Source organism: Copadichromis virginalis, linkage group LG5, assembly GCF_057382275.1.
Source record: "Copadichromis virginalis isolate Kocher_CV1m ecotype Utaka linkage group LG5, C_Virginalis_male_GT1.1, whole genome shotgun sequence".
NCBI classification, from domain to species: domain Eukaryota; kingdom Metazoa; phylum Chordata; class Actinopteri; order Cichliformes; family Cichlidae; genus Copadichromis; species Copadichromis virginalis.
Window position 1 is genome coordinate 36,633,765 of NC_140622.1, and position 21,159 is coordinate 36,654,923.

A 21,159-nucleotide genomic window follows, 5' to 3' on the forward strand; every position below is an offset into this window, starting at 1 on the left:
CTGTTGTTTCATTACTTTTGAGAAAAAGAAATTGTTTCATATGTAACTCTATGCGAAGAGGTGCGTTTGGGTTAAGAAAAGTATTTTTATTCAAGTAGCTGTTAGCTGCTTCTAAGGTGTTGGTTGCTGGGGGATTCTTGTGAGGGCAGATGGCAATGATAAGAGGAAGAGAGAGGATAGTTTATAAAATGTAAGAAGAGGAGGAAGGGATCGACCTAGGAATCAATAAAGTTAAAAATATATAAAACAAAACAATCTGCTGACCCTAAAAGCTGTTTTTTTTTCTCTGCACTTTTCTTTCTTCTTCTTTTTCTTTGGTCAGTTGTCTGAAAGCCAGACTTTATTGATTTACAACTAGGTATCTATTTACATCTTAAGTAGTTATAGACTTAAAAGCTCACCAGGTGAAACATAAAATCAGTGGACAGTTTGAAACAGCAACACAGCCTTTGCGCACACACAAAAATTGGAGTAGACTGTTTGATTGTTGAACACTGTTGACCTTTCATTGTATATCATTTTGGTGTGAGTTGGCCAAACTTTCTCGATTTATGTGTGTTTCTCCAGCTTCCTGGTGGATTATGACTAACAACTAGCAACTAAATCCAGAATGTCACATCTACTGCCTACACTGTCACACGGACAAAGGCACGCTGGCGCATCAACCCACCCACCCACATGTACTCTTGCACGCATACAAACACACAAACACACACACACACATACAGAACATTTCAAAAGACATCCACGTGTTTGAAATCAACAGGAGACCGAGACAGTGGCGTCATCCAGCATTCTCCAGCAGCATCTTTTCATGTTCCTGTCTTGGACTGCTCATTATTGTGCCGCTTTATGAAAAGGGATAGTTGCACACACTAGCTACTATTGACCTGAAAGTAACTGATTCTCTGCAACGCAAAACCCGTTCTATGAATTTTCTCCCCCTTGTCTCAATTGTGGTATGGCCTCCCTTTTTTTGCAGTGTTTGTCTGATATTATGCCAATGGATGGAAACCAAAAAGACACTAATGTAGGCTACTAGAGCACACGCAAATTGGAATGAGATTACAGTACCAGTAGGGTTTTGTGTATTTTGATGAGTTGTTTACTGTTGAGTACAATTGATAAGGATGAAAAAGCGGAGAGGATGAGGAGATGAAAGGTTACTGTAGCCTAAACATGCATGTTGATGTGGCCGCATCCTGGCTGTACATGCTGTATTATAGTGTAGCAGTGTATTTTTTTTTTTCATTTTGCTATCCTACTATTATGTGCACAGAATGCCAAAAATGCTATTAAAATGACCACACCTGCCCTGACATTTCTCTATTGCTAGATACAGTGTACTAGTGGTCTGCTATTAGTTGCAGAGCATCTCTTCAGTCTGAGACACATTATCAGTCTCAAATGTAAAAATATCTTAAAACATGCATATTTAAAATAAATAATACTTTGTGAGAAGATTTCATTGTATCACTAAGTTATAAAAGAAAAAAATGTATTTAATGCATCATGTATTTATTTTGATGATGGTGGAGTTTATACCATCTGTACATATAGAAATTACATATATTCATATTTATGTTGTGCTTTGGTTTGGCAATGTACACAGCTAAATGACTGAAAAGCAACTTTAATAAAAATGAAAGATAACAACTGCTTTTTTTCATTAATTCTCAAATGGCTGGATCATAGATCTGCAGAGGAAAGAGGGGGGGGGGGGGGGGGAATGTAAGTGCCAGACCAAAAATAAATAAGCAAAAACAATATGAAAGGTCTTTAAACTGGCTTAACAGTGGAAAGAAGCCTATAGGGAATATATTGAACAAGCTAAAGAGCAGTATGTATATATATCCATCAGGAGTTGATGTTGGCTGAAAGAGTGGAAAAAATGAGTGAAAAATGACTACATGAACTTTCATGACATTGATTTCTGATGATGTGGTATTTTAGGTTCACCAGCTTATAGCAGCCAGCAAGATGACAAGAACACAACACACGCTGACATGTTAGCAAACTTATTGAACACACAAAACTTTGCTTACTCTAAAGAAAAGGTCAGTGGCTTAATTGGCTAAGAAATTCTCTGTGATTGTGTCTGTGTCTGAATTGATTGCAGACAACAGATAGGGATATGTCTGAACATAACTGGGGTGAATTCAAATAACCCATATGGTAATCTGACAAGAAGAGGGGCAAATTGTGAGGCTTACAAATAGGGAGCATCCAAACTTCTCCCTCTACCTCTGGCAATAATTTTACTATCAGTGTTCCCTGAACCGTGAACTTCCCGCAGTGATTTGAAATAAGGGCAGAACTTGAAATTTAAACTTGCCCGACCCGGTTCATCCAAACGTGAAACGTCTAAGCTACAAAATTCACTCCAGTGGTTTCCAACTACATGTGGTTGTAACTTCATCACAGCTTGCATCACACTGTGTTTAATCAAGGTGTGAACAGCAATGCACTTTTACATGTGAAAAATGGTCAAAGTATTTTAAATCTACACAGAACACACAGAAAGTTTAAAAGAAATGTAGTGTGTATGCTTCCTTTTCCTTTGTAATTAGATTATTATAAGCTCTAAATCAAAATCAAAGTCCAGAACCTTCCTTTCAGCCAGTGTCTTTTTACAACACAAATGTGTAACTGTGGAAAATGTTTGTGCCATACTTGTAAGTGAACACAAATGTGTTCAAAGGTTCCATGCATTGATTGCTGGGCTGTAATATTTGATTGCAAGACTGATGCTGGCAAACTGAAGCCCTATCTCATCCCAAGCCTCCTCTCAGGCAGGCTGTCTGCTGTTAAGGCAGAATGAATATGTAGGCTCAGAGGATACGCACCCCCACCCCCTATTCCACTTCAGCTTTTCAAAATGCTGAGGGGTGAGTGTCACCATTACATCCACTGTTATTATGGTAGCAACTAGCAAGCGAAGGGTGTGTTTTTAAAAATTGCTGTTATGACAGAAAACAAAGCAAGTTGATGTTTGAAGTGAAACATTTCCATCTTCCCAGTGTCAGCCCAAACAAAATACACGTTTTTTTTACATATAGTGAAAGATAATCTGCAAATATTATTTTTTCCTTGTTTTAAATTCTCCCACAAAAACTGCAGCCTCTGTATGCATCTTTAATAGAACTGTTATAAAATGCTGTGCTGTATCTTTTCTTCAGGTGTTAAGAAAATGATATAGCATGGGCAAAGAGTAATTGGAATGACTGAAGTGGTACCAACGTATTTTATATTCATGGACTGCTGGCTTATCAGCTTATTTAACATTCTTTGATTCTGGTATCACTCAGTTCTCAGTAATTTCAAGTAAACTTTTTCTGTGTTGTATTTATATGATGAAACTAGTCAGGGTAATTTTTATACTGGTAAAAAATAATTGAAATAAACACACACACACAACCCCGTTCAGCTATCTTAGTGAGGACCTTCATTGACATAATGGTTTCCCTAGCCCCTTACCCTAACCCTAACCATTAAAAATTAACGCCTAACCCTAACCCTTACCCTAACCATAACCTAATTGTAACCCTGACACTAAAACCGCATTTTGAGCCTCAAAAAGGCCTTCAAACTTGTGAGGACCGGTGTGTGTCCTCACAAGTGACTGTTGGTTCTCACAAGTATAGTAGAATGCAGATTTCGGTCCTCACAAAGATAGCGAGAGAGTGACACACACACACACACACACAGATCTTCCTAGCATGTTGTGGGTCTGCTCTGGGGCTTTTTCACCACCTCTTTCTAGGACAAGACACAAGACAAGCTCTCAGGAGGCATCCCGGTCACATACCCAAACCACCTCACTCTGGCTCCTCACCTCATGGCTGAGCGATAACCCAGAGGAAGCTCATTTACTGCTTGTATCAGTAGTCTTATGTTCTCGGCCACTGGCCAGAACTTGTGACCATCACTGAAAGTCAGAATGCAGATTGACATATAAATCGACAGCTTCAGTTTCAGCTCTTTGGTCAACACAGCAGACCATTACTGTGTTCACATTACTGCAAACAGCACCCATCTGTCAATCTCCTGTTCGACTCTCTCCTTATTCATGAACAAGGAAATATTTAAACTCTTCCACTTTGGGCAGCAATTCATCCTTTACCTGGACTGGGCACTCCACCCTTTTCCAGTTGAGAACTATTATCTTGGACTTGGAGGAGCTTATTCTCATCTGCGACAAAAACCACACACTCAGCTGCAAAACATCCCAGTACAAGCTGAAGGTCATGAATTGATGAAGCTAACTGCATGATCTCCAAAAAGCCGAGATGAAACCACCAAAGCCTCCTTCCTCTACCCAGTGACAGCACATAGAAATTCTATCCATAAATATTATGAAGAGAAGTTGTGACAAAATGCATCCTCCTCTGCCCAGTTTGACTTACTGCTGGCAATACAAACCAAGCTCTCACAGTACAAAGACCAGAAATGACCAAAAACAACTAAAGCTAACTGGACACAAAAGACAGCTACCAATTTGCCTTGTGCTATGCAAACAGCACCTTCCTGCCTGTTTCAGGAGTAACCTTTGATGAAAGGATATTCCAGCTGAGTACTGGGTAGTCAGCTGGGTGGAGTTTTCCTCACTCCTACAAGGGTCATAGCTGCTCAGATTAGAGCTTGGAACGTAACTTCAATAGCTCTCCTTTTCATGTGTGACATGACCAGGGCATGACCCAGCTATTTCAGGTACAATAGATTCAGCAACATCTCTGTCATTCTGGAATTCCAGTCTGGGAAGTTCCCTATCCAGATGATGAAGGCAGTGATGGTTTCTGGGTTTTTCTTCTTTAACATGACTGAAAAGGTCCCCCTTAGCCCCTGGATATTCTGTGTTAGTTTAATTGAAGACCCATGGCAAATATTAGACGTAGAAATAATTAACTTATTAATAAAAGTCAATACACTGAATTGGCCAAACTGATCACTATATGCAAGAGGTTTGATTTGTGCATTTTTTGAGGTTTATTAAAGATAGTATCCGCATTTCTTCTGCAGTCTTCAACAGAATATATCCAGCTCCTCTTTAACTCCTGCAGCACAAGAGAAATGAGTTCTGCTGATTCTTCACTGCACAGACAGTGGATGCAAAAATAGACAATAAATAAGGTAGGTCACCTTATTTATTGTCTATTTTTGAGGTACAGCAGGGATTGTCTATGCCATTTTTACAGACAATTGGGATTCTGTGCAAGCAGACGCAGTGGATGAGCAATGTATATACAGAAACCACAGGGGTATGTGTTATTCATTCAGAATACAACCCTTGAGCATCAGGGGATTTCTCCTTGCAGTCACACTACATATGCCAGCATGATACAGAAATAACATGAGCTCGGGAGTGCTTCTTTCATTTTAATAGGTTTTAGTTTATATATATTTCTGGTTTGAAATATTACTCACTGCAATGGTTTTAATAAACAAAAAGATGGACAGTGAGCTCTAACATATTTATGTACTCTATCATTTCTTTACTAAAGTACTAGTTTCCTTTAATTAAATTCCAGGTTGTGAAACATGTTTCTCTTTGTGTTGAAAGGGACACCAATGAATAGCCAAAGTGAAATTTAAAACCTTGTACTGTTATTTTGAATCCGAAGAATGCTGCCGCCGCCTCTCTGTGCTCATCTCCTTCAGAGCAGCATAGAAAAAAGGGTCTTTTTATGCTCTTTCAGGCAGGTGCCCTTGGCTCTGATGTGTGCAAACACAGCTCATCACTTCAAAAAGCCAAGGGCTAGGGCTAAGGTGACCAAACGACATCTGTTGTCCCGTTTCATTGTTCTCTTTTCAGTCCCCCCTCCCCACCTATGTTACGTTCTTTTGCTGAAGGCAACACTCAAAAGGCACCTAAAGTCAAATCCTGTGCCACCTCTCTGTATTTTTCCCTTCTGGTTTATGGTGGATAGCAGAAAAGTTTAAACAATGTCAACGCAAAATAATAAAGCTACGACTGTCAGAAATTTTAAATATTGTCTGCCAATGTTTCTTCTCTTAGAAACCTGATCTCTAACAAGGAACCCAACCCCCCCCCCCCCAAATAAATAAATAAAAATAAATAAATAAAAATAAACAGACAAGCAAAAGCTCTACATAAAAATAAAAATATTGTCTTCACAGATTTATACATCAATCATTGTACATTTGTTGTGTATGTATGCCGTCTTGAGCTGTAACATGCTCAGAAATACCTAGGCTTGGGGACAAAGTTGAAAATGCAGCAGCTGTTGTCCCATTTCATGCCTCAGTATCTCCATTTCTTTCGAGCTGGAGACTTGATTGTGTGGGAGGTAACGTGTTCAGAGGGCATCTTGCCTCTGAAATACTGAGTCACTTGTCCTCGTTGACTTAAAGACTCATACTCACTTGGGTTCTGCTATGAGTGGAATTTATTAGCCCATGCAGTTAGATTTACATAGATTAGGATATGAAGCTAAATTTCATGCAGCGGCTGATGCAGGTCAAGCACAGCACTAGCAAAGTACAAAAACGGGTTTCCGAGTAGATTACTGTAAAGCACTGCTGACCTTGAACAATACTAAGTGTTGATAATAGCGTGCTGTCAAAAACCATTAGCAAATTTTATCAAAGGGCAGACAGACTATGATGGAGGGAATGTGAGTTGTCTCTAAGGAAAGTTCTGAAAAAGATGATGAATCCTAAGTGACTTCTATTAATATGCCTCAGGCAAAAAGTTGGGACAGAAACCAGACACATAATTAAGCCAGTATCTCCCCACAAGCACTACAACAGTGTGGTGAGAGAGCCAAGAAGCAAGCTAACCACACAGAGAGATGCCCCTCTATCCACAACAAAGACTGGCACATGTACACAAACAGTCTGACACTATCACTACTGTGATTGCTTGCTGATTCTACTTTTTCTTCTAGCATACTTGTAGTGCAAGAGCTAGAAACTCATGGAAAATTAGTCCAAAAATAACATTGGATATGCAAAACAGAACAAAAGAATAGTATTTACAGAAGCAGCAGAAACAGTTTCATGTCTAAATAGGGAGTGCTCCTACACAGTACACATAAACGTCTTTATTAATTCCCAGTTATACTGGGAATTAATATACTGAGCATCCTGTTACATGTAGAGATGAGGTAATGTTTAATTTTCCTTTCAACTAATGAGCAACAAAATCTCTTTATAATCATACTATTACTACTAATACTTAAAGTCAGTAGGACAAGGCAAACGAACAGAAATCCCTGCTTAGTGGAAGGTCAGCAGTTAAGAAGACTGTCTATATTGTGTGTTACGACCCGTCTAGGGCCAGGCCATAACATTAGCGAGGCACTCGCTTCCCCCCCAAGACCCAAGCAGTCACACGAAACAAATCCGTTAGATGTGAGGTGATTTATTTACAATGTGAATAAAGAGAACCAAAACGGGAGTGTCAACACTTCAGGGTGAGCCAAGGCCAAAACAATAAACAAAACAAACCTACACAAATCCCGCACCCCTGACCTTACCAAAACAAAGTCAAAAATAAAGACAGAGTCTGACCTCCTTAACTAACTCAAAACAGGAGAAAACGGGTGATCAAAAGAAACGGCAGCTCACCCCTACCCACTCCACTTCCACAACTTTCAAGCGTATACTGCAGCCAGCGGCTACCACAGGACTACTGCTGGGTGATGAGGAGAAACGCGAGGACCTCTACCGCTGTAGCACTCCAGCCTCCTTTTAATGGGCGGGTCCTCCAGCTGGATCCAATCACGCCGGGGCAGTATATCCACGCACCAATCGGAACAGGGCCCTGGCACAGCTAAATTAACATAGAAAAAACACAACACCTGCACAAACAAACACATGGACATACAAGTTCGTAACATGTGCCTATAATTTAGTTCTTGCAGCTACTTTGACAATAAGGATCATAGCATCAGTCAAGCGATTGCTTTAGATTTGAAATATATGATTTATATAATGTAAAAGTATACTTTTTTAGTTTACTTTTCAGTGTTCCTTGCAGCTACTCTGCTTATTAGCTGCTTTGCAAATAGTGAGTTTAGTTACAAGATGAGAGAGCAGTGACCAACTGACATTTTGTCTTCTAGGCCTTAAATATTATTTCCTAGTAATATGCAATATATCGAACAATATTTTGCATGTTTTTAGTAGTTTTTTTGATACTTTTGTAACAACTACAATTCTGCAATGGACTCATCCACATACCGAATCTTCTAAACCGAAATCAAGAGGCTTCACTATCAACATAGGGATTACACTGCCACCTTGTGGTAATGTGTGTTATTGCATCAATCTCAGTTTTCCTTTTTTTTTTTTAGAGTTGCATTTCTTTAAACGTGACAATGACAAAATCGTTGAATCACAATCTCCCGTGATCACTTTTTTTTCTACATTTGTTCTTCAGTAAAATCACTAGAATATTAATCGAATTCAAAGGTGGAAAACATTATACATAATACATGGCAGAACTTTAACTCAACCCACTTTAGAGTAGTCCGTTCTCACCAAGAGCTTACTTCATTACTTTGTACCTTCAGACTTCAAAGATGTGTCTTGCATTTTTAAACTGGACTCACTGAATGATTCAATAAAGAGACAAAGAGGATATAAAATTCACTGCCATGCAGCTTTTTGAAAGAACCTCAGAACTCCAGTTTAGCACTTTCATTACTGCTATTATTATCTATTATTTGACTAATTGTAGAAAAATACCTTATATCATGACCAAATAACTTATGTAGTCATATTTTATACATAGGAGCCGTTTTATTCACTACTACTCTCTAATATCGTACATTAACATTTGCAGCTGATTGTGATTATGTGAAAAAAGGAGAATTTCTTAATTCAGTGTCAACCGAGTATATATGACACCTCTATTAATAGACACATTTTACTTTATCGCATATTACCAGGAAGACCTTTTTTTTTTGCATATTTCTAAAAATGAGCACAAAAAACATCAGGGAAACGCTTTGAAGTAACTCTACTTCTTTATTTCATACTTCATGTCAAGATATGATTTCCATATGAAGTTATGTCTCATAACAAAAAAAACATGTTCAAAGAATGAAGAGGAAAAATTGTGGCTCACAAAATAAAGGCATTCTCTCATAATATTCTTTACAAAGTCATCTTACAACACATGGAAACAAGCAAGTTTCAGTTGTAACAGCAGAGTACCATAAATCAAATTTCCACACTAAACATCTGACTTTCACCTAACCGTCAAGTTATACAAGGTTTCATTGTTACAAAAGAACAAGAACGGTCTGTACATACAAATACAGTTAAGCTCCTGAGATTCTCTGTGGGACAGAGTCAGCGCTCTGCACCTTCACCACGGCGTTGTCAGCATCAGTGAAAATTTCAGCTGAAGTGAAACGGATTTCGTTTTCATAGCTTAATACCTGTATTTGTTGGAAACGGTGCTGGAAAGCATACCACTCCTGTCCCCTGATGCAAATATTACAGTGGTGGAGGTGTTCTGAGCAACATCTGACCTGCCATACACAGCTGGTGATATGAACAAGTGCCAAAGTGAAATTGCAGCCAGAGAAACGCCCAAACTGAATGTTTCTGTGCTTACTGGATCCACCACCATCACTTTGCCTGTGTTCCTTCTAATGATTGGAAATGGCAAAAAAAAAAAAAAGTAATGACCAGAGTTTAACTTTTTTTTTAAAGTAAATATGACGTGTGGGCGTTAGTGTAGTATTATCTCTTTTTCACAAACACAGTTACAAGCAATTACAATAACTTTCTCTTTAGCGACTTTGGTGATGCAAAGGTCTTGAAATACCTGAACAATATTTCAGTATTGCTTTGACAAAAATAATCATATGCTTTACAATATTCACCAACAGCACGACTCTTTGACACACATTCACACATATGATAATCTGACAAGATTGGCGAGCAAATATTTATGTATACACCGGAGCTGCGGAGACGGCTCTTCCGTGGTCTACGGTCAGATTTTTCCTACAGGACGAAGACAGATGTTTTAGCGCTGGTACTATTACACTGTTTACAATTACCACCACCTCTTCCCAAGCTTAGATTTATACACATCAAAGTGAGGATATTGGTACATGGGGGGAAATATCTTTATACCTCATTGTTCTTTAATCTCCTGTGTTTGTTCTCGTATGCCTCCCTTTCATAACTTCCACGCTGCCACCAGAGAACAAACGGAGATCAATCAGTTTTTTTCCACTCCTCACACATCCAAGATTTTGGTTTTTGGACGATGAGAAACACGTTTCCATCTGCTAGGGAGATCTGTTCATCCAATTAATGCATTCAAGAGGAGTCCTTCTGTTCTTTGCCAAAGCCAAAGTCCCAGTTGACATATCACTCAAACAGTCATCCATAATCTGTCCTTTTTTATCTGCCAAAGAGTATGTTGAAAAATCTGTTATCCTAACTTAACCCACAAATAGTTCCCTCATGCTGCTGTTTCAGTTCTTCCCGGTTTTTGAAGAGGGTAGGTGACACATGCACCGCCAAGGTCCTTTGCCTCCTAGTGTCCGTTCGTCTCAGGGGCCGAGGCAGGGGTGGAGGGAGTGGATGAACGCGAAGCGACTGAAGCCTTCTCCCCACCTGGACTGCAGACTGAAGGCACACTGTCAGGAACTTTGACCCCAGCCAGACCAACAGGAGACACGACGGTGGCGGCCGGTGCTGCTGTAGCCACGGCAGCCACTCTGCTTGCAGGTACCGGTTTGGGTTGAGCCTGAAGTCCTGGGCTGCAGATGAGGTGATGCCTCTCCCAGTCTTTGTGCTGGCAGAAAGACCCACAGTAGCGAGCGGCGTTGCAGCCGCTGCACGTCTCGCTAGCTTTGCGACCACAGTTCCAGCAACACTAATGAGAGAGGAAAGATATAGTTCATTTCTATCTCTCACTTGTACAAACTGCATTTGTATTCTTTCATTTTTAAATAAACCCCTTACAAAACAAAACTACAGTAATTTGTTGGACCATTTGGGGGCAGCAGAAGCAAACGCAGCAATGAATTGGAGTAATCATTGTGAACTTGTATGCATACAGCTGTCTCAGCAGATTCAGCAACTAAAGCATTCATTTTGAGTAATTTTTCTGCCCTCCCACCGAGTCCCATATGGACTCTTTACTAAATCATGTGAGGCCCTTCAACATGTTCAGAAAAATCTATGTGTGGAATCATCACGATAAACACAGTGCCTTTTTCCACTTTAATCTAGTCATTTGCACCACTGTTATTGCTTTATTACACTATTAATCTGTAATTGCTATTAAAAATGCCCAAAAGACTATAACTCTAAATTATGCATACTTGGAAGTTTAAGTGCATGCAGTCAATGCATGCATGCATGCATGCATGCATACATACATACATACATATAAAACACACATATATGTACACACACATATATACACACACACATCTTGTTGCTGTAGTTTCTCTGCAGTTCTTGCTCACCTCACTGGAGTCCTCTTGTTCATTAATGACCATGATGGCATCTTCTTGAGCCTTCCGCTTGGCCTCAGCCACAGTCTTTTCCATCTTGGCCCTCTCAGCAGCAATCATCTCAAATGCTTTCTGCTCAGCCTCTGCTACAGCTTTCTGAACCTCTTCCATGGCCTGACGCTTAACTTCATTCACCGCTTCTTCTATAGAGAAGACAAGAGATTTAGGTGGGGCTCACCTTGTTTTTACTGTGCACACTTGCATAAGTAAAGCACACAGCAATCTGCTAAGTGTGTCAAAATATTACTTTGTAAATGCAACAACTGGTTGAGTCTTTATACTAATTTTGTTTCATGTTCTTACCAGCTTTTCTCCAGATTTCATCTGTAACATATGCTGAGCCTGGCCGTGGAGCAAAATCACGCTGAGAGTCTGCAGGGGAGGCAGAAACGGAAGCAATTAGCACCTGCCGGGGCTTTGAAACTTCATATATTTATTTATTTTCATTTATTTATACTGGGGCTGACACTCCTTGAAGGTGATGGGGGCATATAAAAGAAAAGGCCTGATAGACAGACAGTAATAGTTTCTTTGTCATCTTGACATTTATTCTGTCACTGGTGCAAACAATTCCGAATATCTAGGCCACACAACCAATGTTATTGTTAGTTATCAGAGTCCTGGACGGATCTGCGATCTGACAGCTTCAGAAAGGAATGTGTTTGGCTTGGAGAGAAATGCAGACCATCAAGCTGTGTCAATACTCTGTTTCTTCCCTCAAATCTGTCTCCCTGAATCGTAATTCATTCCTAACTCACTACTGGGCTCTGCCTCTCTAATACTGTTGCCTTTCTTATCTCCTTTTTCCGCTTCTTTCTCCATCACTCACAGCTGATCTCGCCACCTCTTTCTCTTTTTGCCTTCATTTACATCCCTTCTCTTTCACCAAGCCTTTATACACCCCCACTATAGCAGACCAAGCCTGGGCAAGCAGGCAGGCTTTCCGACTGGGAGCCCAGATGGTGCTCTGGCGAGTCAGCTAGCTCTGGGTCTCTGTGCCTGCAGGACGGCAGGACGGCCCTTCTGTGGCCGATATGGCGGAGGCCAATCCTGGCACCTGTCTGTGACTATGGAGCAGCAGGGGGATGGCAAGGCTGGCACGCAGAAAGAACACTGCCAGTACACAGCAGACTGAGGGACTAACTGTGGATGGACTCACTAACACGCTGACGTGTGACTTCGGCGCAGTTCTATTAATGACCACTAGATGATGTAATGACTATGAAACAGAAATGACTGGACATTTGCATCGCCTAAATTAATCTCAGAATGTCCAGATCATTATGTGCTATTATTCACAATGCTTGTAGTTTATCTAGCATCATTATCCCAGAGTGAACAACCCATGGTTATATTTCTTTAGAAAAGACATTTGCTTACCCATTCTAAAGTTCATTTAATGAACTGATCTCACAATAAATAACACTTTTAAAAGGAAATGGAAACATCAGTCTTTTAACCCGAATTGAACTGTTAATCCTTAAAGCAGTTTCCAACACCCAAAACATAGTAGATGTTAAGGGATAATTAATTAATTAACCCCCCAAAAAACTGGGCTTCTGCATGTTACATGTTACTAGCAGGTTAAATATGAAGTTTAGAGCATGTGCAACATCACGCATTATATAAATTTGGCTTCTTTCTGAAAATCATGAAACATTTACTGTAGTAAAGCAGCAAGCGTAAACAATGAAAAGTTATTGGTCCCTGACAAAAGCGAAACCCTAAAAAACAGCGGTGCCCACCTGACTCAGAAGAGTGAGGGCTGTGCGTCTTGGAGAATGGAGCAGATGCCGGTCCTCCTTTGCGCGGGTCTTCCTGCTCGCTCGAACGTCGTCTCCAGTAGTTAAGCTCCTCACGATCTGACTCCTGGCATCGTCTGAGAACGCTCACTGACCGCCGTGTCTTTTCTACCATGTCCACAATACAGTTCAACACCTTGATGACGACAAACAAAATTTTATTAATTGAGATCGCTTTTAGCTACTTGAGGAATTATTTAAATCTTACATCATTAAGCAACTATTTAATAGCTATGTCTGAAGTTTCAAAAAGTACTTATATCATCAAATCAAGAACCAGTTTCACAAACCATCTCCTTGACTTGATAGAATTTCATCCCAGTAAGCAGTTAAACATAAATACCTTGTTTTAATGCCTAAAACACATTGACTTATGTTAATAATTGTAATTTCCCAGCAAACTTTTGTGTCTTTGCTATGTTTCTTCTTCTTGTAACCTTTTCAATAACCTGACCATTTATCTCCTGGAAAGGTAGTTCAGGATGTCTTAATCACAATCCATTAAGAAACTCATTAACGTCCACATTCACAGACCTATTGCATAACCCTTTCTTGACTTTATATTTATATTTTACTTCAAATTACCTACAAGCCTTTTTTGCCAATAAGTCACACAATCATACAGTCTATTATTTCAATAGGTACCTATGGAAAAGTGTCATGGTCCTGGGCCATGTTGGCCCAGTGTTCTTAGTTTTCTTGTATGTTTGTATTTTGTTCCTTATTTAGGCCATGTTTTCTGAGTTGCCCTGTTGTGTTGTTCCCTAAGTGTTTTCCCTTCATGGCTTTTACCCCCTGTGTGCCCCTCTGTGTATCTGTGAGCCCTCGTCTCTCCTTATGTTTTATTCCATGTTTCCCCTGCCCATTATGTCCAAGTTCTCCCCGTGCTCTCTCTCTCCCCCCTGTGTGCCCTGTGTATTTATGAGCCCTCGTCTCCCTTTGTGGTTGTTTCATGTTTCCCCAGCCCGTTATGTCTGTGTTTTCCCCGTGCTCTCTCTCCTCCTGTCTGAACCTCTGTGCACTTCCTGTTTACTTTGTGACTCTCATGCCCGTACATGTCATGTTCAGTTCACCCCGCCCTGTCTCGTTATGATTATCAGTGTCACCTGTGTTCCCCGTGTGTTCCCACTTTCCTCGTTTACCCTCTGTGTATTTCTGTCTGCGTCTCCCTCTGTTCGGCGTGACGTCGTCCCTCATGCTGTGTGTGGATCTCCCTGTGTCTCGCTGTAAGTTCTTAGTTTGTGGCTTCCCAGTTTAGTTTAGTTTGTATGTTTGTTCTACCGGCAAATAAAGCTGTGTTTTGAGTTCATTCCCTCGAGTCTGTGAGTCCTGCATTTTGGGTCCAACTCCCGCCTGCCGCACAGCGATTCATGACAGAAAAGTGTCTTGCTGAGGGAGCATTTCCTACATCATGAAAAGTTCCCCTTAACAGCTAATAATAATAATAATAATAAGTTTAATAATGAACCCCCAATAACATGTTTGAACCCATACCAAATAAATTAATTGCAGCTTATAAACCAATGATGTCTTATCAGAAAGTTCTGGCCTGCCGATTATGTGTGCTTTTAAGCTGTGATAGATTGCTTTAGTGGTAAACCCCAGTAAAACAAATCACATTCTTTCTGTATCAAAAGTCAACAGCACCAGTGGTGCCTGTCCGCAGACTTACATGGTCCAGATGCCTCCATTCATCAGCCCACTCTCTGTCTGTCAGTCTGTGGTCCACTGGCTCCTCACGGTAGCCCCCATTAGTGCCTGATTGAATCACACACAAGACAAACCACAGGCCATCATGATTAACATTCTTCTTAATGCAAGAGAAGCCACAAGTGACAGTGAGTCAAAAACACCTACGCATGTCTATATATGGTAAATAAGTGCTTCTGTTAAAATTACAAAAAACATATTTACATTAAACTTAAAGACAATTTTATCATTTCCCACCATGAGAAACTAAACAAATTTAAAAGTACTAAATCGAGGCAATTAGCTAAAACTCGAACACACGACAATTAAGGATGACAAAAGGAGTTTTATTTATTTTATTTTTGTTCATGTCTTGATTGAGGGCAAGTGAACATGCAGAGGCAAGAAGATAAAGGGACAGTGAGAAACAAAGATTGAGCGAAAGTGAAAAAGAGACCCCTGTGATATAAAACAGACTCCCAGCGCCCAGAGCTCCAGAGCTTGCACACATCTGGAAGTCAGCTGTCAACCACACACTCACATACACCCAAAACGTCTCCCTTAGCACCTCCCCTCCTGGAGCTCACAGCATTCCAGTAGGGAGACACTCAGGCTGAGTGGAGTGGCTCCACTTCTAAACACAACCAGCCGTTCTGACACTCATTGTAGACTATTACGGCTACACGCACACACACACAAAAACAAAGCTAATCTGATTCAAATCCAGTCATTACACTGTGACATCAGCAATATCCAAATACATTTAACAGTAATCAGCGTTTGCACACAAGTTTGTACTCACACAGAGGCTAAAAAACATCCACATGTTCATGCAAGTAGACCCACGCTGTCTACAAAGATGCAAACCACAATCTCTTAAAAATTTGGTAAGAAAGAGCCAACAAGACCCAGCACACAAGGGTTGTTTAGGAGAGCAATGATACCCTCATGCACACTGCCTTCTCAACATCTTCGCTACTTCTGGTTCTCATCAGTGTCCATCAGTTCAAAGCCACCAGTGTGTGGACTGATGTGTTTATGCGTGAGTGTGTGTGCCTATGAGTTAAGTGGCGGCAGGCGGTCGGGAGGCTGTCAGACAGGGGACTAAGGACTCATAAACACAGCACCTCTACCAGGAACATATCAAGGTGTGTGTCTGTATGTGTGTATGTGTGCTACCGATGTTTCCACTGAGTGCTGACAAGCCCCAAATGAAGGCTAGATATACACCAGAGTACATCCAGCTCTCCCTGCCTGGACAGTATGGCTCTGTTTATATACATACGTGGACTCCTGAGATATATGGGTCTTGCCTACACAAACACACAGACCACCCATTATCACATATAGAATATGATATTTGTGTGCATCTGTCTTCATGCAAGTATGTTCATTTCTAAATATGGTTAGCAGCTACTTGCATTCAAACTACTGTAAAGAGCCAATAAAGTTCTGTTGTACGGATGTTCTACAGAAATGTGCAAACAAGTTTGACACCACACACTTGTATATTTGGTTCACAAGGATGCCTACAACACTTATTCACTGCTGCCAAAAAGGCTACAACTGAGACTGAATATGCATCACCTTATCACCCACAATGTAGACTGGAAACAACTTCAGAAATGAAGTTCATCAGGAATATCCTTACACTGAGTTTGCATCACATACCAGGAAGTCGTGGCCTGTCTTTGAGTTCGCGGATCTCCAAAACACGTTGGCTGTGCTCACGGTGCAGGATGTGAGGTGCTGCGATGTCATCCAGGGCGTAATGCTGCAAGGGTGGAGGGGTCGGGTGAAGCTGGGCGGTCAGTGGCAATGGGTGAGCAGGGCTGTGTCGGGGAGCTGGGCTGATGGTGCAAATCCGCTTTGCGGCAGGCTCCATAGCTACAGGTGGGCGTTCACGGAAACCGTTCTCTTTAGCCCTGAGGGGAAGACAGGAGTGATTTAATGTAGCTCTCTCACTGTTTACCTATATACTCTATGTATTATAGCTCTTTTTTATGCATTTATCTAACCTGCTTGGGCTGTGTCTCTTGGTTCCAGGCTCTGGAGGCTCCATCAGGAGCTCAGAGGAGTCTGGAGAAGATGCCAGAGTGGTGCTTAGCAGGAGGTGCTCATGCTGGGACAAGTACTGAGCTGGGGTCTGCTTGGCTGCCCGTGCACAGTGGAGCAACTCCCTCTGCAGCAAAGGGAGGTTTGCCTGACAAGAAAGAAATTATACTTGTTAAGTTTGATTATGATTTGCAGGTAGTTATTTTCATAGAGCACATTGAACCCATGTATAAGTAGACTTTGGCCACTACTCGCTCCTATATCAATGAGCATTGATTTTACTCATTCAAAGACGAACGCAGACAGAAAGAGAGAAACACCAGAAAACCTGATAGTGACAAACAGGAGGGGAGATCTGGACCAAACACACCAGAACTATCCTAGACAGACTACGTTCATGCTGCAACAGAGCCAACAGATACAGTGCAGATCTGCCTCCTGGGGAAGACGCCTGGCTGGAAGAAAATTGGTTTTAAGGGGGGCAGTGACTCCTTGGGGTCTGGCTGTAAGGCTAGATCTGTGTCTGGGTGCTGTTCTCCAGCTGCCTCCAAGGAGGCTGCGGCTTTCCTAATTCAAATGAAAATCAGAGTTTTCTAAGCTGCAACTGCTGTTGGTTATGAACCTCTTGCAAGCAGCATGTGTGCAGAGCATAATGTGTTGGTCACAGCAAAGGTATGCGTGATGATACAGAGGCTTAGAAATTTAGAAACATTTCAAAACAAATGATACACAGACTTCTCCCTAATTCCTCATCCCCTCAGTTTTTTTTTGTATTTATCTGGGACTGTCTCCATCCAATCTTTCCATCTCTCTTTTGTTCCCTGCGTTTCCCTAATTAGGAACAGACTTCAGTGTGTTTGCAATTACACCACTTCCTTGCTCCCTCCTCTCTCTCTTCTTGAGCAACCAACTAAATAACCAGCCGTTTTCATTTTGTGACTGACCTCTTATTGTTATTTAGTATTTGAAACTACATATAGTATTAGTTAAACATCACTTTACTACTCTGCAAAGACCTCTTTTTGTCCATTGAAACAAACATTCCTCTATGCCTCAGTGAGCTGATCCTTACAGTATCGCTTGTAGTTCCCCTATAGACGCAGACACTTCTGCTTTACGATCACCTCTCTATAATATCCCTGGGCTCTCCTTTTTTTCCTGTTTCCCATGCTCCTCTGCATCCCTTCTTTCCCTGGGGCCCCAGCTAGCGGACACATGTGCTATGTGTCAGTTGAGCATCGGGTTCTCTGGGCTTCAGCAGGGCGGATGCTAGATTGGCGGCGCCTTGGCAGCTGAATGCTCTTTTAACGGGACAACGGCTCCATATGGCGCAGTGGAGACCATAAAAAAGGAAGGGAACACTTTATAGGCATGTTTCACACTTCCGAGTTCCCACTTTTCCCTCTCTCCTTCTCATCCACTTCTCTGTCTTTTCTATAGATCTTGTCCCAACTGCTCTCTTAAGAGAGACTCCAGCAGTTGCTATTAAATAGTGAGAACGCCACATCATTGCAATAAATCAGTAGAACAACAAAAACAGAGCATTCTTGTCTCAGCCACCAAAAGTCTTGTTTAACTTTTTCCCCATTCGCAAGTAAGATAGTGTCCGCAAACGTCTGAGAAATGTACATTTTTATCATCACCTATTGAGTGCGATGGTGCATGCAGATGTCCAAATGCCTGCCTGTTTTTCGTGACTGTGCGGACTCGTCCGTGTAAAATTTACATCACAATGCACGAAATATGTATGCTCCCCAGGCAGCGGACTTCAAAGAAGTATAAAAGGAATGAATAGCTGTCCACAAGAGACTATAATCAAGGATTTAGACAGACGGAAGGGCTCCAGAGATAACCAAGAAGTAAGTGTAAAAAAAAGCCGCTTTTTATAGCTTGAAGTCCAGTTATACAAGATTTATGGGATGCTTTACTGCAAGGAGCTACTAAAAGTATACACTTGCAGACTTCCCTGGTTACAGAGGGGCTCAAGAGGCTGTTAACACACAGTCATCTGTTGCTTGTCAAGTCAACACGTAAATCTTGACGGTTACTTTGAACCTGAAATGGCCAATTCAATTAACAAAACTACACTTAGGCAACTATCTGATGGGCAACTTTACACCACAAGGAGTAAAACCATTTAACTCAACGGAGGAAGAACACTAGTGCTGTGAAAAGAAAAGGGAAGTAATTCCATGCAGAACTGCACAAAGCAAATACAGAAAGATGGGAAAAGGAGGGGGTGGAGGCATGTTTACCTTGAGAAAAGGAATAACAAAGGGTCGTAAGGGGAAGTTGGTAGCCTCCTGAAGCCGTGAGTGAAACTCCTCAATGGTAACTGTTGAATTCTAAAAGATAGGAAAAGGGAAGGTTTAATTTAAATGCATTTCTATAAAATGTTGACTTGTTTTTCTCTTCAGTATGCCATCATAGAATTTACCACAAGGGCCAGAACTAGGCTTCGGACGCTGTCTCCAATCTCAGGAGAAATGTCGTTGCCAAACTGCTGCAGTGTGGTCAAGAAACGTTTCAGCTTGCTCAGCTGGCGTGCCCCACAGGTGGCTGGCAGCTGCTGGTTAGCCAGCGATGAGGAAGAGGAAGAGGACGGTCCATTGCTGTAACGCTGTGGTGGAGATGGCACTGCATTCAGTGTTGGTGGGGAATGATGATTCCCATTGGTCACTGGGGAAGGACGGAAAACCAACATGAAGAGAAGAGAAATCAAAATAAACCCTGCTGAGTGTGGTTACAACTCCAGCTTGTCTACAACTTTGGTTTGTGAAAAGGAACAAAGACTGAAGAGGAAACAAAAAGACAAGCTGGAAGAATGAGAGAAATTCTTTAAGTATAGATTTAATTATTACTCTTACATGCTGTGGTGGAAAAAGAGGCCGGTCGTGGGCCACTGGGGTTGACAGAAGGTAGGGGTGGCATAGTGGAGCTGGCGCTGCTGCTGGGGGCTGATCTGGAATGAGTCTTAGCATCCACAGGAGAACCGGGCATGGCAGGGCTCTTCTTCTCTCTACTGTCTGCAAAGAGGAAAGAAGGTAGGTGAGGTGAGGGCATCAGAAACCAGCAGGTCTATATGAGTGAACCAAAGTTAAATAACTGTAACTTGCTATGACATCCACAAAAATTAAAAAAAGAAGCACTACTTTAACTTTACCCCCCATTAGCTCAGTTGTTTAAATCAATTCAAAAGCGTCATGCCTATTGTTACAAAAGACAACAACAATGCCCAGCCCCCTCTCCTCAACTCACTTTGCATGATACAACACACACTGCCAGGGCACCAACCACCCTGCCCCCATCAAAGAGCCAGATGTCTGAAGTTTAGCCCCTCACTCTCACCCATTCAGATCAATAACAGAAGAAATTCTGAAGAAGGCCATTGTGTGGGAGTAGAATGCCTCCTCATTGAGCTCCCCAAGAAATAGGAGAGACAGAGAAAAAGGGACGGGCTATTTCACGCTTTACTAACAAGATCGACAAAGCTTTTGAATGTTAAATGCAACTTCTCAATATGCTATTGACGTTGAATGAGACCACCAGATAAGGGCTATGGAGAAAGTGTAATGGGGGGTGTAGTGGTGGGGAGATGTGGATCAGAAGCTGTCTTTGTCTTTTCGAGAACCATGAGGGCCGGATCCCGTCTCCATTTAGAGTGGATCAGACTTTTCTAACAGCTTCAAGAATTGACAATTAATAGACAAGCATGGTCTCACAGGTCATAGGTTAGCAGAAAGCAGCTTCTAAATGTGGGTTCATGGTTTTAGGGCTTTGGACTCAATAGCACCCTTTATTTCTTTTTCACAGCTATGAACTCTGGATGGCCTTCAGCCACGAGGTCCGAGTTTATAAAGGCTTAAGTCAAAAGGTTTAAGCTGTCAGTAGGTAACTCAAAGAAAACTGAAAAGAAGCCCACGGAATGAATAAAAGGTACTGTTGTGAGTGCAAAAAATGTGAAAACATGCAGAATTATTACAAAAACAAATGGATCTGAATGCAAAAGTGCAAATTTCCTCAAGTTTTGGCAACAAATCTCTTTTGCATCCTATGCTCGCACTTTCTCAATCTGCCCTGTGCAACTCATCTGTCATGTC

General features: G+C 41.4%; 2 protein-coding genes across 6 annotated transcripts in view; one reads left to right on the top strand and one right to left on the bottom strand.

Annotated features, from left to right (window-relative positions):
• Nucleotides 1-1,656, top strand: part of necab3 (N-terminal EF-hand calcium binding protein 3) — a 45,896-nt gene extending 44,240 nt beyond the window's left edge. Inside the window, exon 13 of the mRNA XM_085457611.1 lies at nucleotides 568-1,656. Within this exon, the coding sequence (XP_085313737.1) occupies nucleotides 568-596 (29 nt within the window). The 3' untranslated portion in view covers nucleotides 597-1,656. The remainder of the gene's footprint in view (nucleotides 1-567) is intronic.
• A 7,312-nt stretch (nucleotides 1,657-8,968) lies between these two features.
• Nucleotides 8,969-21,159, bottom strand: part of cbfa2t2 (CBFA2/RUNX1 partner transcriptional co-repressor 2) — a 37,549-nt gene continuing 25,358 nt past the window's right edge. For all 5 annotated transcript variants that reach the window (XM_085457612.1, XM_085457614.1, XM_085457615.1 and 2 more), the window contains exons 2-11: nucleotides 19,927-20,085; nucleotides 19,497-19,738; nucleotides 19,315-19,404; nucleotides 17,023-17,207; nucleotides 16,676-16,929; nucleotides 14,988-15,073; nucleotides 13,259-13,451; nucleotides 11,817-11,885; nucleotides 11,466-11,656; nucleotides 8,969-10,867 (exon numbers count right to left, since the gene is read on the bottom strand). In XM_085457612.1, the coding sequence (XP_085313738.1) occupies nucleotides 10,526-10,867; nucleotides 11,466-11,656; nucleotides 11,817-11,885; nucleotides 13,259-13,451; nucleotides 14,988-15,073; nucleotides 16,676-16,929; nucleotides 17,023-17,207; nucleotides 19,315-19,404; nucleotides 19,497-19,738; nucleotides 19,927-20,085 (1,811 nt within the window). In that variant the 3' untranslated portion in view covers nucleotides 8,969-10,525. The remainder of the gene's footprint in view (nucleotides 10,868-11,465; nucleotides 11,657-11,816; nucleotides 11,886-13,258; nucleotides 13,452-14,987; nucleotides 15,074-16,675; nucleotides 16,930-17,022; nucleotides 17,208-19,314; nucleotides 19,405-19,496; nucleotides 19,739-19,926; nucleotides 20,086-21,159) is intronic.